Genomic DNA, 17,182 nt, shown 5'->3' with positions numbered 1-17,182 from the left:
TGCGAAATCTTTTAATTTTATTAATTACAAGAAAAAGAAAGGAGAAAATGGTAAGGAATCGCTCTGCATTCTAAAACCCACCTGCCCAGAGCTCTCTGCTACTGCTCCTCATTCTCAAAGCTATAGTTTCCATTCCTGCAGGGTCCTCAAGGGGGGAGGAGTGGGAAGGCCACACAGCCAGGCGTTCTAAACAAAACTAGAGGGTCATCGGGTGGTTGAATTAAACTTGCCATGTTGGGTAAATGGCTGAACTCCTCATGATATGACTCACCGTGGGTTCCTGCCAACTGATCCTGGACATCATTCAAAAGGGCTCAGTTACCAGAAGCCTGGGAAACAAAGCCAGGACTGAGGGAAGAGGCAGCAGTCCAATGTGTGACACCCAGGATGAGGTGAGAGGGACTTTCTGGTACTATTTTTAGAAAGGCACGTATCTTCAGTTCCAGAAAATGCCATTCTCCAGAGCAAGCTAGAAATGATTTTGTGATCATTTGGATCTCGGGTATGACAGGGATGGTACAAATTCCCTGCTGGACAGTGGCAATGGAAGTAATTGAGAGGTAGGGTAGCGATTTTTACACTTTGCTGGAGCACAAAGACCTTTGTAGAGAAGGCCCTTGTCAGCACGGCGGCTATATTATCATACATCCTGTGGCTTGACATCCTAAATGTGACAACGTAAGCTACATGGCCTAGTATTGTGTCTGGAGAGGTTCTTGCTAAAAGAAGGCTTGCTTAGGTGTAGACACACACCACAGAAGCCTCCTATGATCCCCAAAGGGGATGAAGGCCTTCCCTCTGAGGCAGTGAGAGAACATTCCTCCTGACCTTAGCGCTGAGCTGGGGGCCGGCTCATATGGCCACACTGTTGGGGATCCGGTCGGGTGACAGGTAGTAATAAGGCAGCTTTTTATTCTTGTTCCGTTCGGTGATCCCGCTGACAATGACCTCAAGGTTCTTACGGAACTTGACCATGGCCTCCTTGACTGGCTTCTCGATGAAATGTTCCTCGGGGTACGTGCCCAGGAACAGCTGACGGACCCAGACAGACACACACGGGTTAAGCCTTGCCACTGTCTTGCCCACCCCTGCCCACGTGGAAGCCCATCCACTGCTTCTGGTGGAGTGGATTCTGCTCCCTCTCCAGGTCAAGCACTCCATGGAGACAACAAGGCAATAAGGCAGGCAGACATTCAGTCAGGGCCTGCTGGGTGCCTGGCATGGTGCTCACCACTGGGGACACAAACACAAATAAGGAAACCATGCCTTGGGATCCCAGGCATCCCAGGCATCTGGGCTTCAGTTCCTCAAAATGAGGAAAGGGCAGGACCATAAAACTCCAAATCAATGATATGAATCCCAAGCCCTTGAGTTTACATTCTCGTAGGAGTAAAATGTTGAGTTACATGGAAAGACAAGTACATCTAGAACCCTAGTTTGGCCCCTACGTAGGCTGTCATTGAACCAACCCTTTCTCGTAAAATCACATAGTCAGAAGGGACTTCAGTGGCCATCAAATTGAACCAATTCCTGAAAAGGATTCTCTGCTGCAATGCATTCCCCCAAATGATCGCTACCTACCTTCTAGTGATGGGGAACTCACTACCTCCTGGGGAAGCTCGTTCCTCTTTTGTGTCACCTCGGCTTCCTCACATATAAAATCAAGGGTGTTATTGCATGAGCTAGATGGCTGAGAGGATTAATGAGCTAATGGACATTAAGGGTTTTGAAGATCAAAATGTAGGGGCAGCTAGGTGGAGCAGTGGTTAATGTCTTCTCTGGAGTCAGGAAGAGTCATCTTCATGGGTTTAAATCTTGGTCTCAGACACTTATGAGCTGTGTGACCCTGGGCAAGTCACTTAACTAATCCTGTGTGCCTCAGTTTCCTCCTCTGTAAAATGAGCTGGAGAAGGAAACGTCAAACCACTCCAGTATCTTTGCCAAGATCCCAAATGGGATCACGTGAAATGATTGAACAATAGCAAAAAAGAGAGAGAGAGAGAGAGAGAGAGAGAGAGCGCCAAATCTGAAGGAAGGAAGACCTGAGTGTGAAACCTACTGCCTCTGATACTTCCTGAGTGAGTCATCTAAGTCTATCAGCCTCAGTTTACTCATTAGTAAAATTATAAGACAATATTTGTAAAGTCCTTTGTAAATGTTAAAGTATATATATATATTATATTATATGTAACATATATGTAATTATAATAACTTTTATATATGTATGTATGTATATATATGTTATTATAATTACATATAATTATATTGCATCTATTACAGTATAGATATACTAGCTAGTATTATTGCATATAGTATATATACACACTAGCTATTAGTATTGCCAGTAAGGATAATTTCTCTCACATCAACTACCTGACTCTTCTCAAATGGCACTTTTGCTTTTGTCCAAACTGGTGATCCGCTTCCAGTGGGGAGGCCCCCACTCTCAGGACATCAGCAGCTGCTCAGTAAGGTTCTTTTGGGGGGCTGCCTAAAACAGAGGCGTCAAATACTAGGGCTGCCCCTCCCCAGAACAGCCTGGACCTGGTTAAAATGTGACTGGGAAGTGTGGTTTGACAAACCATGGAAAATACAGTGGGACACGGACGGTGTTCATGGGTGGTTTCCCAAGTCAGTATGCCTGCAGAGATGCTCATAGACAATGGCCCCAATGCGGTACAGGGAGTCACACAGCCAACGTGTGTCGGGAGCCCGCCCGGAAGCCGCTCTGCCATGTGCTGCCTCCCCCCAAATATTCCAAGAAGGGCAGCACTGCTGGACTTACCTCGTTTTCCTGGAACTGGCTCAGGGCCCAGACGGCGCCCAGATGCCAGCAGGAGCGCCCTCGGTCTGGCAGCGTTTCCACGATCTGCTCGATGGTGACTACACCCTTTTCTGTCGGGGGAGGCGCCCGCATGGTTGGTGGCGCATTAGGGATCCAGGAGCACCAGTCATACTGTTGGCCAGGGGACAGACGGACAGACGGGCGTGAGGGCTCTCAGGGTTTGTCACTCACCGGTTTTTGTCCCACCCTCATTTGATTAATCCCACCTAATTCAAGCTAATAGAATTCTGTTACTCTGTGCAAGCCACCCAGTTAGGGGTTTGGGGAGGAAATCGGAGACCATGACCCTCTCAGAGGAGAGTGCCCAGGGATGTCGCCTTGGGAGTCAGAGGGAGGTGATGGTTGAGGTGATGGTGATAACGAGACTCGCTTCCTGTCTTTCCCTCCCTGCCCAGGAGGTGGTGTGGGCTGGCAGGTAGCAGAGAGGGCTGGGCCCTTCTCCGCAGGAGAGCTCCCTTGGATGTGGGCTCTGGGAGCAGGACCATAGGTCCGAGGATGCTGCTGGTCCAGTGAATGAATAACAGATGACGGGGAAGGCAGAATTCTATTTTGTGTATTTTTCCCCTACTGAGGAGAACAGTTATCAGACTGGCAAGGCTACCTCAAAAATGGCTAATAGAGAATGACTCCCAAGATAACTGAGGAGAACGTCTAGTGGGCAGCAGGTGTAATGAGTAGCATCCCAGGATACTGGAAGCCCTGCTCAGGACTGCTGAGCTGTATTGCTGCTCTCTGAAAATAATTCTACAAAATAGGAGCAGATCAAGGGATGCTGGAGACAAGGGCATCCCCGGATTTCAGCTGTTCTGAGAGACAATATGGAGAGAAAGGAGATGAATGAGGGCATGGAAGAGAAGCCTGTGGACTGGAGATTGCAAGTGTCCCAACCTTCAAGAAAGACAATGAACGAATAAACAAATGAAAAACGTATAAGTGCTTTCTAAGTGAAAGGAAAAGATGATGAAATCTACTTGCTAAGCTGCTTTAGGAAACTTGACAAATTATTCTAAAATGTGTCTTAGGATGGTTTCTGAGCACTTAGAATGGGAAGTGGCTTCCCACAGCTCCTCCAACATTGACAATTTGCATCTTTTATCATGTTTGCCAATTTAGTGGAAGACAGATGGATGTACCCTGCAGTGGAGTTGTGTATATATATGGTGATTGCCCAACTGGCTGATTCCGTCCAACCTTCCTTCTGGAAAACAAGTGAGTGAATTCTTTGAAAATTCTCTTTGAGGAGCATCTAGGTGGTGCAGTGGATACAGCACCAGCCCTGAAGTCAGGAGGACCTGAGTTCAAATGTGACCTCAGACACTTAACTCTTCCTTAGCTGTGTGATCCTGGGCAAGTCAATTGTCTCAGCAAAAAAAGAAAAAAAGAAAATTCTCTTTGACCCAGCAATACCTGATGAGTGAGATACCTTAAGGAGGACAAGGACTATAAAAAAGGCTTTATATCTTGCAATAGCACTTTCTGTGATAGCAAAAAACTGGAGTCACAGTGGCTGCCTGTCAACTAGTTCAGCTGAATAAATTGTAGCACATGAATTTAACAGAATATTATTTAACGATGTGAAACTACAAATATGAGGAATTCAGAGAAATGTGGAAAACTTCTATGAAAGGACATGGGGCGAAAAAAGCAGAATAACAGTAGCTAATTGTAAATAAAAACAACTCCAGCAGCAAATTCCACTGAATGAAGGCCTCCCCCCACAAGTTTACTTGACCAATTATGGCAGAAAAGCCCCCATGAAACTTCACTGACCCCCTCTTTATGTAGCAAATGGACCTGGCGAATAAGGGTTTACTTTGTGCCAGAATGTCTTGGGGATGCAAATACAAAAGCAAGACAATCTCTGCCCTTAAGTAGGGGAAGACAGACCAGGGAGAGATTTCTAGGAAAGGGTATTTAGCCTGGAGATGTCTAGCGCTGGTGAGCGGGGCTCCTGATTGGCTTATCCTTTCCAGGAATGCTAGTGTCTAGAGCTAAAATAGAGGAGGGTCAGGTCTGCTTATCATATCCACAGAGGTTCCTGCCCCATCAAGAGCCCAGGGGCTGAGCGTCTGAGGCCAGAAATTCACTTGGAGAAGACAAGGATGGCTGGAAAGCAGCATGGCGGGGCTAAGCACACAGTGGGTGTTTAATAAATGCTTGTTCATGGATAACCTTTGGGCTTATTTATAACCCAAACCACATACAGCTTGCAGCATTCTACAAGACTTTCTACTATGAACACACGAAACATGAGAACACAAATGCCCCCGGCTTTCCTGCCCTGCTGCCAGGACTTCTTTGTTCCAACACACTCCGCTCTGGAGATGAGTCAAAGGACAGATTTAGGGACGGCACCCGGGCCCTGAAGTCTTTCTGACCGTGTGGAGCGTCCCAAGCAGCCTCACAGACCAGGGATGTTGGTCGCACTTCTGTGGAGACCAGAGGCAGCCGACCCAGCTCTCCTCTGATGATCCCACAGTCCCACAGCCCCTAATGGGGACAGGAACCCTTATTTCTGCGTTTCTTTGCTGATGTTTTTCCTCTTTCAGGTCTGCCTTCTTTAATCCCTTGGGACTCCTTAAAGTTGCTAACGTTTTCTTAAAATGCATCCTAATATCCAGTTTGCCCAAAAAGCCTTCCCTGATAACGCCATGCCCAGTTCCCACACCCTGGGGCACTTAGGAGATCTGGGACTTTCTGGTGTGATTATTTCCCTGCAATGATACATAATATTCTCTTTGGGGGTACATATTGTTTGTTTTCAAATTATTCAGCATATATGAGCCTTCTCCTCCCTAAATGGCTTGAAGATAGAGACCCCTGCCCATGGACACAATCCCCACCAAGCACCAACCACAGGGTTGAGTGGGGGGTTAAGCTCCATGCTTATTGAGTTTCCCACCTGCCAACATGCCCCACAACCCAGTGGATTTCTATCCATGATCTCCTTTGCTACATGAGCCACTGTGGCCTCTAATAAACAGCCCCTTGCTGCTCTGGACGCCTGAGAAGTGAATGGTCCGTACCTGGCCAAAATTCACCGCCGCGTGCTGAGCAGAAGCAGTGAAGATCACCACTGTCAGATACTCCACCAGCTTTTCCTTGCTCTTGATGGACTTGGGGAATCCTGAAGAGAAGATAAAGCAGGCTGGTCAGCATTAAGCTCCATACTGTTTTCCCAAGCCCATTGATGAAAGGAGCCAGGACCTAAGACTGGAGCAGTTCCGTGCCCTGCTGAAGATGAAGGGCATCTGGGCAAAATCTTATTTCCCAGAAGGCAAAGAGGGGAATGGGCAGAGGCTGCCCCCTGAACCCGCCGGAAAATCACAGGGAAGTGAATTTCAGTTTGAGATAAGAAAGACATTCCTCAGCACTTGAAAAGTGGTCTGGGCTGTCTAAGGAAACAGTGAATTACACAGGTGTCTATAACTAAAAATGGGGGAAGGCCCAAGCACACCTGAAATCTGGTCTGAGCCACAGAACTTATTTCTTTGACTCTCCTTTCCCCCAGTATAGTCTGAGTCCCTCTCACAAAGGGAGGGCTCAAGGACCTGATGACTTAACTTAATGACTTAGTGCCCTTGGATTTGTGGTGCCCAGAGGAGATGGTCAAGCTGAAGACTAAGTTCAAGCTTTTATTTTTGATATACTCACCTAGTGGCTAAACATATATGAGCTCCTGGAATATACCAGATAACAGATCTTGCTATTCATTTCTGCCAGGTAAACACCAAATAGTCTTAGGTGTTGAGTCCATCCTGGAACTTCCTCCTATTACTCTGAGGACATGAGTTTAACCCAAAAGGAAGGTCTGGCCTTGCCTGAAATTTGTTTCTGAACTAGCCAGAGTTCTTAGGTCATATTTAGTGTTCAGGTACTGAGAGGGACACAAAAAAATCTTAAACAGTTTTGGGCTCTTATATTCTTCCCTGGATGAAGCTGACATCCGGGGACATCTGGAATGAGGTTAGGACTGAGCTTCTGAAATTATTTCAGCCAGAACTACTTTGGTCTGGAGCACTGTCCCCCACCTTGAGCTGGCTCAAGGTGACCAGGCCCTGGGAGGTGGGGAAAGGACTTCAGGTGGGGTGTTCATTTTGCTGATGTCTCCCTGGGGAGTACAGATCAGTCCTCATCATCATGATGACATACAAGTGTTTGATAGTGGGAACACTGCATTCTTCCAAAAAGCCTCCTGGGGACAAGTATATGGGGAACAAAGCTTTGATCTCACCTGTCAGGAACGTGGACACCGCTACCTTGGAGATGGCGAGTAAAGAGTGGAGGAAGAAGCCGCTTCCATGCGCTGGAAGAGGCTGGGGAAGGTGGGGAGGGAGGGATCCATGGAAACGAGAAAGCGGGAAAGGTAAGGACCGGAGAGGGATGCATGCAGGGAAGGGGAGACTGTGAGAAGGTCGGGCCCTCCTACCTGAAGTCTTCTTGCCCCTCATCCCATAGACATAAACGTCATTCACAAAGTCCTGGAGCTCCGTGTCCTCCTTCACCACCTGGTCGCTCTCATAGTAGATGTCCACTATGTCCGCTGTGAAACTGAGGAGGGAGGAGAAACCTTCATGTCCTGAGAGCATCACACTCAGTTATCCCTATGATCAGACTGGGACAGACCCCCGGCATTTGCATCTCACTCTGGTGCACGCAGCTCCGCTGCCCCTCAGTCAGCAATGGGGGAGGGCTGAGAGCACCTTGCCGAGGACCTTCCCTCCCCACTTAACTCCAGTGTCCCCAGCTATGAAACGAGGGGACTTGACCCGTGAGGCCCATCCCACATTTGTCTCTGACCTCCAATCATCATCTGTCCTTCTCCTTCCTCCCCTAAGGCTGGGAAGAATCTCCTAGTGCTTCTTTACAGCCCCACAAGACCAGGCTTCTCACCTCTGAATGGCTTTCCAGACCTCGAGGCCGTCGTCACGGTAGAAGTAATAGGGAATGTCTTCTTTGCTGTCCATGCCTTTGGCCTTGATGGACTCGGGGAAGAGGAGGGACTGGTAAGTCAGCTCCTTCATGGCTCGCTGCACCATCTGCACATGGCCTCCACCCCCAGTGGCGTTGGCCTGGAACAGGAGAGATACTCATCACCCCCATTTGGGGAGGGCCCAGGGGCTTACAGAGCACTTCCCATCAGGCTTTGGTCCTTGCAAGGCCTCAGGAGCTGTGCTAAAGCCCCCACTTTACAAGGCGGGAAACAGATGCACAGAGCGGAAGAGCCTTTTCCAGGTCCCATGGCTGCTAAGTGTCTGAGGTGGGACCTGAACTCGGGTCATAAGACTTATCCTACCATAGGATTATATTTAGAGCTTGAAGCATCTTAGAGGTCATCTACCTAAGAGATGAGAAACTGAGAACTAGAGAGTACGTGACTCATCCAACATCACACAGGTAGTAAATGGAGAGGCAAGACCTGAACCCAGCTCCTTTGACTCCATATGCAGCATTCTTTGGACAGAACACAAGAGGGCTGGTACACAAAAGTGCTTTTCTGTCTTCTCTGAACATCCTATTCTTATCTACCACTGAAGATGCTGAATAGTGTTGGGAATAAAAGGAGCTCACCTTAAAATGAGAAGTAATATTTATCTAAAACCATCACCCAAAATTGCCAGTAATGGCAATAAACCAGAAACCTTCCTAATAAAACCAGGGATGAAGTAAAGCCATTATCATCTCTATATTTAATACTGTACTAGAAATGTTAACTATAGCAATAAGAAAAAGGAATGACTAGAATGAGCAATGAAGAAACAAAACTGTGACTCCTTGCAGATGATATGATGTCATGCTTAGGAAATCCTAGAGAATCAACTAAAAAACAACTTGAAATTATTTATAATGCTAGCAAAGTTGCAGGCTATATAAATCATCAGCATTTCTGTATGTTACCAACAAAGTCCAGTGGTGAGAAATAGAGAAATTCCATTTAAAATAATTTTAGACAATATAAAATATTTGGATATCTACTTGCCAAGATAAAGCCAGGGACTATATGAACCCAACTACAAAATACCTTTCACACAAATAAGGTCAGATCTAAACAATTTGAAAAATATTAATTGCTCATGGGTAGGCTGAGCTAATTTGATAAAAATGACAATTCTATCTAAATTAATCGATTCAGTGCCATGCCAATCAAACTATCAAAAAATATTTTGTAGTGGTAGAAAAAATGATAAAAAATTTATCTGGAATAACAAAATCTCAAGGATATCAAAGGAAACAATGCAAAAACAATACAAAAAAAAAAAAAAAGGTGTTCTTGTAGTGCCAGATCTCAAACTGTATTATGAAATGGTAATTATTCAAACTGGTACTAAGTGGTGAATCAGTGCAATAGATGAATAGATTAAGTATAAATTACATTATAATAAAAGACCATAGTAATCTACTATGATAAACCCCAAGATCCAAACTTTTGGAATAAAAACTCATTATTAACAAAAACTGCAGGGAAGGCTGATAACTAGGCAGAAACTAAGTATGCACCAATATCTCATATATACCAAGATAAGGTCAAAATGGGTACAAGCAAATTAATATCAAATAGTTTATCTGTCAGATTTATGGATGAGGGGAAAATTTAGGACCAAAAAAAGGTAGAGCATTACAAAATGTAAAATAGGTCATTTTTATTATATAAAATTTAAGTTTTTGCACAAACAAAACTCATGCAGTCAAAATTATAAGGACAACAGAAAACTGGGGGAATTTTTTTTGCAACAAGTATCTTTGGCAAAGATCTCATTTCTCAACTATATAGAGAACTGAGTCAAATTTATAAAAATCCAAGTCATTCCCTGATTGATAAATGACCAAATGATATGAATAGAATTTCAGATGAAGAAATTAAAACTATTAAAATTATACGGGGGAAAAATCCTCTAAATCATTATTAATCAAAGAAATACAAACTAAAACAATTCTGAAGTACTACTTCACACTTATCAGAATGGCTAATATGACAAAAAAGGAAAATGTTGGATTTTGGAGGGGATGTGGGAAAACTGGAACACTAACAAACTATTGGTGAAGTTGTGAACTAATTCAGCTATTCTGGAGAGCAATTTGGAACTATGCCCATAGGACTATAAACCTGTGCATACCCTTTGATCCAACAATACCAATACTAGGTCTGTATCTCAGCGATATCAAAAAAAGAAAGGGATCTATTTAAACAAAAATATTTCTGGCAGCTCTTTTTATGATAGCTAAGAATTGGAAATCCAAGGAATGCCCACCAATTGGTAATGGCTAAACAAGCCGTGGTATATGATTGTAATGGAATATTATTGTGCTATAAGAAATGATAAGCAGATTTCAGAAAAACCTGGAAAGACTTACAGGAACTGATCCATAATGAATTGAGCAGAACCAGAACATTGTATGTAGTAACAGGAATATTGTTCGATGAAGACTTGTAAATTACTTAGTTATTCAAAGCAATCCCAAAAGACCAACGATGAAGCATACTATCTGCTTCCAGAGAAAAATGTGACATTGAATACAGACTGAAACATCCTGTCTTCCCCTTTCTTTCTTTCATTTTTTTCTAGTATTTGAATCTTCTTATACAAAATGAGTAATACTGAAAGTTTTACATAATTGCACATATATAATCTATATATGATTGCTTCTCATCTCAGAGAGGGTGGCGGGAAGGGAGGAAGAGAAGACTAGAATTTGGAACTCAAAACGTTAAATAAAAATATTAAAGAAAATTTAAAAGATGTTGACTAGTGAAAGAAACACTTGGAGGACATCCCTGGCTCCTCTGTTCCAGAACAAAAAAAGGGGAAAAAAATCAAGATTGATCTCAAAACTGACTGAGTCCCCCCATGAGATAGTGGGGGAGAGAATGCAAAGTGGGCTTGGACATCTCCCGCTTGAGGACCTTACAATGTAGGCTTCCCCATTCCTGCAGAAATCATCCAACCTAAAGACATCTTTGATTCCTTTCTCATTCTCTCAGGTCCCCATAACCAAGCAGTCATAAATCTTCCACCATGCCCATCAAATCCATCATCCTTTTTCTATTTTTATTGCTATCCACTTCAATTAAACCCTTGTTACTTATGTTTTGTTGTAGTAATTTCCCAACTGGTCATTGGCCACCTCTCAGCTCTTACTCAGCCCTGAATAACCAGGACCGAGGAGGGTGGAAGTTGTCAACAAATCCACCCTCCAAGTCCCCCGTCTCCCCCCGAGCCCATGCCCACCTGACATACCATAAGGTCCTCCAAGCCATGCAGATTTGACACTATTTCCTTAGAAGGCGGTGATAGAAAGGGTCAGGAAGGAAATGTCTGTGCCTGTCACAAACTGCCCAGAACCAGTGATTTCCGTCACCATGTGACTTTACTTATTACCACTTCCATTAACCCTTTTGTCTTCAATTTTAATCAATATAGCACTGCGATCAATTTTTATTCAATAACAATATACTAAATGTCTACTTTTGCCAGGTTCTGTGTAAGAAACTGTCATACAAAGCCAAAAAGGAGAATTCCTGCCCTCAAAGAATTCACTTTTTACCAAACATATACACATGTAAATAAATATATCCTAAGTGAATACAAAATAATTGTGGGTGACACTAGAAGTGCAGGGGAAGTCAGAAAAAATCTTGAGTTTGGGAAAGGGCGCTTCCTTTGTCCTGAGGCTGGCAAACCTTATGATCTCCTTATTAGCCCTTGCAATTTGATTAGCATTTACAGAAACCCTTTCTTCCCTTCTCTCTCTCTAGTCATTCCTATCCAGCTCTGCCCTATTTCTCCCTAAATCCCTTCTTCTTTTGCTCCCCATCCAGTCCATTGGGTCTCCTGGGCACAATGCTGACAAAGTATCCCTTCATCCATCATGTCCATCATGGACATCTAGCATTGTTCGCCTTCCTTCTCGCCCATCTCTAGGGCTGATTGCTCCTCTTTTACCTCCCCTGACAGAGCCTGCCAGGAGGGGGAGCTGGCCTGCCTCGTATTCCCTGCAGCCACTACTTGAGGCTGCCCTCCCTCAGCATCCTCAGTGAACTGCAAGGAAGAACGATGGCTGAGGTCCAGGGCTGGCAAGTGCACTCTCACTGGTGGGCCTCCCCCCTCATCTCGCCCCTAAATTACATGTTTGGTATTTACTCATCGGGGTGTATTTCCTTTCCCCCCAGGATGATTTAAGCTCTTTGGAAGCAGACAATTTAATTTTTGCCTTTACATCCCTAATGACTCACACGGTGCCTGGAAATCAACAAGCATTTCTTCATCATGATCTAATACATACTCATTGAACTGAGCTGAAGTGACTCCATCCCTTGTTATCCTGTCGACATCCTTGTTGTTGCCAGTTATTGGCTTCTGGACCGCCCTTCCTCCTTTCTTAAGGAGGTCAGGAACCTGGATCACAGTCTTTTCCTCCTGCCCTGCCCTTGGCACACTCACAGTGATGTCCATTTGAACAATTCATGAAGTTCCTTAACTGGCATGACCTATACTTCCATTCTACTTCTGCTACACAAAAGGGTGATCCTATCTTAGATCTTACATCTTATCATCTTACAAACTTAAAAAAAAATATTCACTTTGAATTTAAAAACAAAAAAAGAACATTTCCATGTACACAATACAACATAAAAAGATGATTCAATATACCCCGAATTTCCATTTCATCCTGTTTACTACTTTAAAAACACAAAAACTATGTAATTAAATAGTACACATTGTTTTCAAAGCTACCCTGATTATTGCACTATTCTTAGTGCTTCCTTCTAGCTTTTCTTTTGTTCTCTCCTATGCACTTTTTTGATTATTACTTTTTTATTAAATTTCCTTTTTTATTATAGCTTTTTATATACAAAACATATGCATAGATAATTTTTCAACAATGACCCTTGCAAAACCTTCTGTTCCAACTTTTCCCCTCCTCCCCATCCTCTCCCCTAGATGGCAGGTAGTCCCATACTCCTATGCACTTTTAACTTTTTTCTCTTACCCTACCCTACAGATGATTAACATTAGATGCAAATATGTATGTATATATAAAAATCATACTATATATACTTTTATTCAGTTCTTTCTCTGAATATCAATAGCATTTTCCTTCATAGGTCCTTTGCAGTTGATTTGAATATTTATTTATAGTAGTCATTCAAAGTTGTTCTTGGTACAATATTGCTTTACAATTTATGGTATTCTCTTGGTTCTGCTCATTTAATTCTTCATTATTTCATGCAAATCTTTCCACCTTTTTCTAAAATCAACCAGCTCGTCATTTCTTATAGCACAGTAGCATTCTATTGCAATTATAAACCACAACTTGCTCAGCTATTCTCCAGCTGATGGGCATCCCCTTTATTTCCAGTTCTTGCCACTACAAAGAAAGCTGCTAGAAATATTTTGGAACCCATAAATTCCTTCCCCCTTCAATCAGCTTAGGAAACAGTTTAGTAATTCCTTGGGCATAATCCCAGATTGCTCTCCAAAAATGGTTGGATCAGTTCATGTTTCCCCCCACAGTGAATTAGCATTCCAATTTTTCCACATCCTCTCCAACATGTCTCGCTGTCATCTTCATCCCACAAACTCTTAAACCTCTTTGATTTCGAATTCTAAAACTCCTCTTAACATCTTTGTCCTCCTGGACATTGTCTCCTCATCTGACTTCCATGACCCTGTTGTATTTTGGTGGGAGAAGCCACATTTTTGGTTTTTTCAATTTCCTTTGCTATATAAATAGTTGGGTATCAACCAAGGCCCCGTATTACTCCTTTTTTCTATATGATGATTCCCAATCCTATTTATCTGTCCCTAACATTTTCTTCATTCTAGGCTCACATCTCCTCCTGAATGGCCTATCAGCATCTCAAATTCAACATGGTGAAAATGGAATTCATCCCCATTCTTCCTCCTCTAAATCGTAATCCTCCCAGAAATGACCTTTGATTTATCTTTGACTATTCTCTCCCCCTCCTACTTCATAAACAATCAGGTGTCAAGTCCATTCCACTGCTATATTTCTCACATCTCTTCTTTTCTCTATTTTCTAGACTTCTCACAGAGTCACCATCCTCGTAAGATCTCATCGCCTCTTGTCTTAATCACCATGTCTTCAGTCTTTTTTCTTTTCAATTCATCCTTCAAAAGCCCAGATCTAACCATTTCACTCCCCTCTCAGAAACTTTCAATGATTCCCTATTACCCAATGGATACAAGGCAAATTCCTCAGTCTGGCGTTTAAAACTCAGAAATCTGGCTCCAATCTGTCTTTCGCCTTATCTCACCTCTCTCCATTTGCAGATTGAAGTCCGGCCAAATTGAACTGTTTCAGTAAAATGCTATCTTCTACCTTCATACATTTGGGTAAGCCTCAGGTTATACTTACTTTCCACATCCTTGTCTTCCTTGTCTTGGCTCAGAAAAGTTTCCCTGATCCTTTAGTTGACGGAATGACATCCCTAAGTCAGCTCTAGAGAGTGAGATTGGGCAATGGGGAAGTGGAAAAAGAAAAGGAAAGAGAATTTTACCTTATCAAAGAGACCACACTCACAGATGAGCTGTTCTCTGGCCTTTGTGTTGATGGCGATGGTGAAGCGCACGTGAGCCACCAGGAGCTGGGGAGGGAACAATAAAGCAAGTCAGACCCAGGATTCCCCATAATGACAGTGTGTGAGGCAGGGACCCTTTCCCTACCACCCCAGACTTCTCATGCTGGTGCTTCCCAGCAGGATTAGAGCCCCAATGGGTGCCCTAGAGCAGCTGTCTCAAAAACCCCCTCATTTCTTTACACTGTTAGTTAAATCTTTATTTTTCTTCACAAATACACTAATCAAGTTACCTATTTCACTGAACAAAAGATAACCTATTGTAGCTTGTGGGGCTGTAAAGGTTGGGAGATACCTGTCCTAGGTGACATCTGCCCCAAATCCCATGCCTTTTGAGTCGAGTACATTACATTCTTCCCTTGGGCTCTTCAATGACATAGAATGATACTAATGCATAATCAGAAGGGTAAATAATTTAATTTTTAGTCATCATTGATCACTAGTGAACTAGAAAAACATGCCATTATTCAAACAAAACCCAGAAAACTTGGCTTTCTTTTGGTTTTGGTTCTCCCATCCTGGGTTCCTCCTGTTGTTTTATATGCACCATATATCTGCCAGCTCAAAGGCTTGGACTGTTCTGATTTCTATAAATTTTTAGAGCCTAGAAAGGTGTCCAGAAATAGCAGGGGCTTCAACTATGTATGTTTAATTTTGAATGAATCACATAGCAGAGGACATTCCTCTTTTCTGAATCTTATGGAACAAAGATTAAATGGGAGTAATCTGAAACTAGGAAGGAGTTCCAAAGTCTTTTCACCTGCCTTTAGGCAACTTTTTTTCAAAAAACAGAAAAGAACCTATAGATACAACAATATTTATGGAAACTCTTTTTGTGCTGGTAAAGAATTGGAAACTGAGGCAATGCCCAGAAAGATGGCATAGGGGATATAATGGAAAATTACTATGTTGTAGGAAATGATGAAAGGGACAGTTTCAAAGAAACTTGGGAAGGCTTGTATGAGCTGATTCAAAAGGAAGTGAGATGAGCCAAGAAAACAATTTATACAATGACAACTTTGTGAAATAAGACATCTTTGAAAGACTTAAAAATTCCGTTCAGTCAATGACCAAAAATGATTCCAGAGAACCAATGATGGAGAATGCTATTAACCTCTTGGAAGAGATTAGATGGATTAAATATGTAGGAATCACATATTTTTAGATGTGACCAATGTGGAAATCTATTTTGCTTGACTGTTTGTTACAAAGATTTTGTTTTTCTTTGGTGGGGAAGAGGTAGAGAAAATAAATGCCTTATAATTGAAATTTTTTTAAAGTTCTGGCTCTAGGAATACCACACCCATCACATCTGCTCAAGGAGCCCACTCTAATGTTAAATTATTTCATCAGTCAAGAAGTCCTTCCTTAGCCAACCACAATCTTGCCTGCTTAACTTGTCTACTTTCATTTTTCTCTTGTTCCCTTACCTTCTCTTTCCCCTCTCTTCCTCCCCTTCTCTCTTCAAGGTCCCTTCTCACCTGAATTTCTCTGGAAGCAAAGTAGACAACTTGTTATACCTTAAAAATGGGGTGTACGGCTGGGAGCTGCCGGAACATGGCAATGCCAAACACTTCAGACATGAGATGTGTCCGTAGGAGATGAGTGATGGTCTGGTGGACGTGGAAGTCAGAAGAGCGAACCCAGATTTTGGCCAGAAGCCAGTCATACTTTGCATCAGAAGGGAGGAAAATGGGATTTTCATTTCCTGGAACTTGATTAATCTGAAAAGTTATGAAAAGGAAAAAAAAAAGGCTAGGATGCTTAACTTGTAGGGCACACCTCTTGGTGATCTGGAAAGATTTAGAATCATAGAAGGTCCAAGCTTAATCACATCTGGTTTAACCCTGTAATTTTACAAAAGGAAAAGCTGCAGCCCAAAGAGGGAAACAGTTCATGGAAATACATCCCCATTCTCCCTTCTCTGAGTTGAAAAAGACCTCAGGTTTCATTGAGTTCAGCCCTATCCCAAACAAAATCTTCACTATACTTGATGGGGAGTCATCCGGCCTCTGGATGAAGGCCTTCAGGCAGGAGGGAAGCCAGTACCTATTGATGTTGCCCATTCCACTTTGATCAGCTTGAATTATTAGAGTAGGAGAATCATCTGTTCTATAGGAAAATATCTTCATTTCTTTCCATTGCTCCTTTTACGACAGGGACTCAACCAAAGTCTTTCCCCATCTCAGTTGCCCTTGTCTGGACTCTCCAAAATTGTCTGAGTTCACATAAAATCAGGACTAGGACCCAGGTCTCTTGTGTTGCAGTCTAATGTCCCATCACTTGCACCAATACTGGGGTTTGTGCTAATCACTGATTAAGAAGAAGGACGAAAAGCCCCTCAAAGCAGTTCTCGAGATTCGGGACCAGAATCCAGGGGGAACCCCTAACCTACCCATCCTATTGTCCCTCCTACCATACCTCACTGCTTTCCCAGTCCTATAATCCCCCTTTTTAAATAAGAGTCACAGATATTCAACTCTGAACCAAGAGAAAGAAATTCAGTCTAAATTCTAGATCAGGGGTTCTTAACCTGAAATCCATAGATAGGTAGATTTAAAAGATCAGTGGATTTGTTTAAATTTTTTTTTAATAACAGTATCATTGTTTCTCTATGTAATGATGTATTTTATTTTATGTATTAAAAACATCATTCTGAGAAGAAGTCCATAGACCAAAAAAGAGTCGATAATACAAAAAAGGGTTAAAACTCCCTGATCCAGGACATGTGATTTTCT

General features: G+C 42.9%; 1 protein-coding gene across 1 annotated transcript in view; it reads right to left on the bottom strand.

Moving 5' to 3' along the window:
* Positions 1–17,182, bottom strand: part of ALOX5 (arachidonate 5-lipoxygenase) — a 73,797-nt gene continuing 56,615 nt past the window's right edge. The window contains exons 8-14 of the mRNA XM_031956703.1: positions 15,965–16,168; positions 14,367–14,453; positions 7,739–7,917; positions 7,275–7,396; positions 5,872–5,972; positions 2,786–2,956; positions 1–1,032 (exon numbers count right to left, since the gene is read on the bottom strand). Coding sequence (XP_031812563.1) covers positions 853–1,032; positions 2,786–2,956; positions 5,872–5,972; positions 7,275–7,396; positions 7,739–7,917; positions 14,367–14,453; positions 15,965–16,168 — 1,044 coding nt within the window. The 3' untranslated portion in view covers positions 1–852. The remainder of the gene's footprint in view (positions 1,033–2,785; positions 2,957–5,871; positions 5,973–7,274; positions 7,397–7,738; positions 7,918–14,366; positions 14,454–15,964; positions 16,169–17,182) is intronic.

This window comes from Sarcophilus harrisii, chromosome 2, assembly GCF_902635505.1.
Source record: "Sarcophilus harrisii chromosome 2, mSarHar1.11, whole genome shotgun sequence".
NCBI classification, from domain to species: domain Eukaryota; kingdom Metazoa; phylum Chordata; class Mammalia; order Dasyuromorphia; family Dasyuridae; genus Sarcophilus; species Sarcophilus harrisii.
Note: the sequence above shows the minus strand (reverse complement) of the source record. Positions and strands in the feature narration are given on the sequence as shown.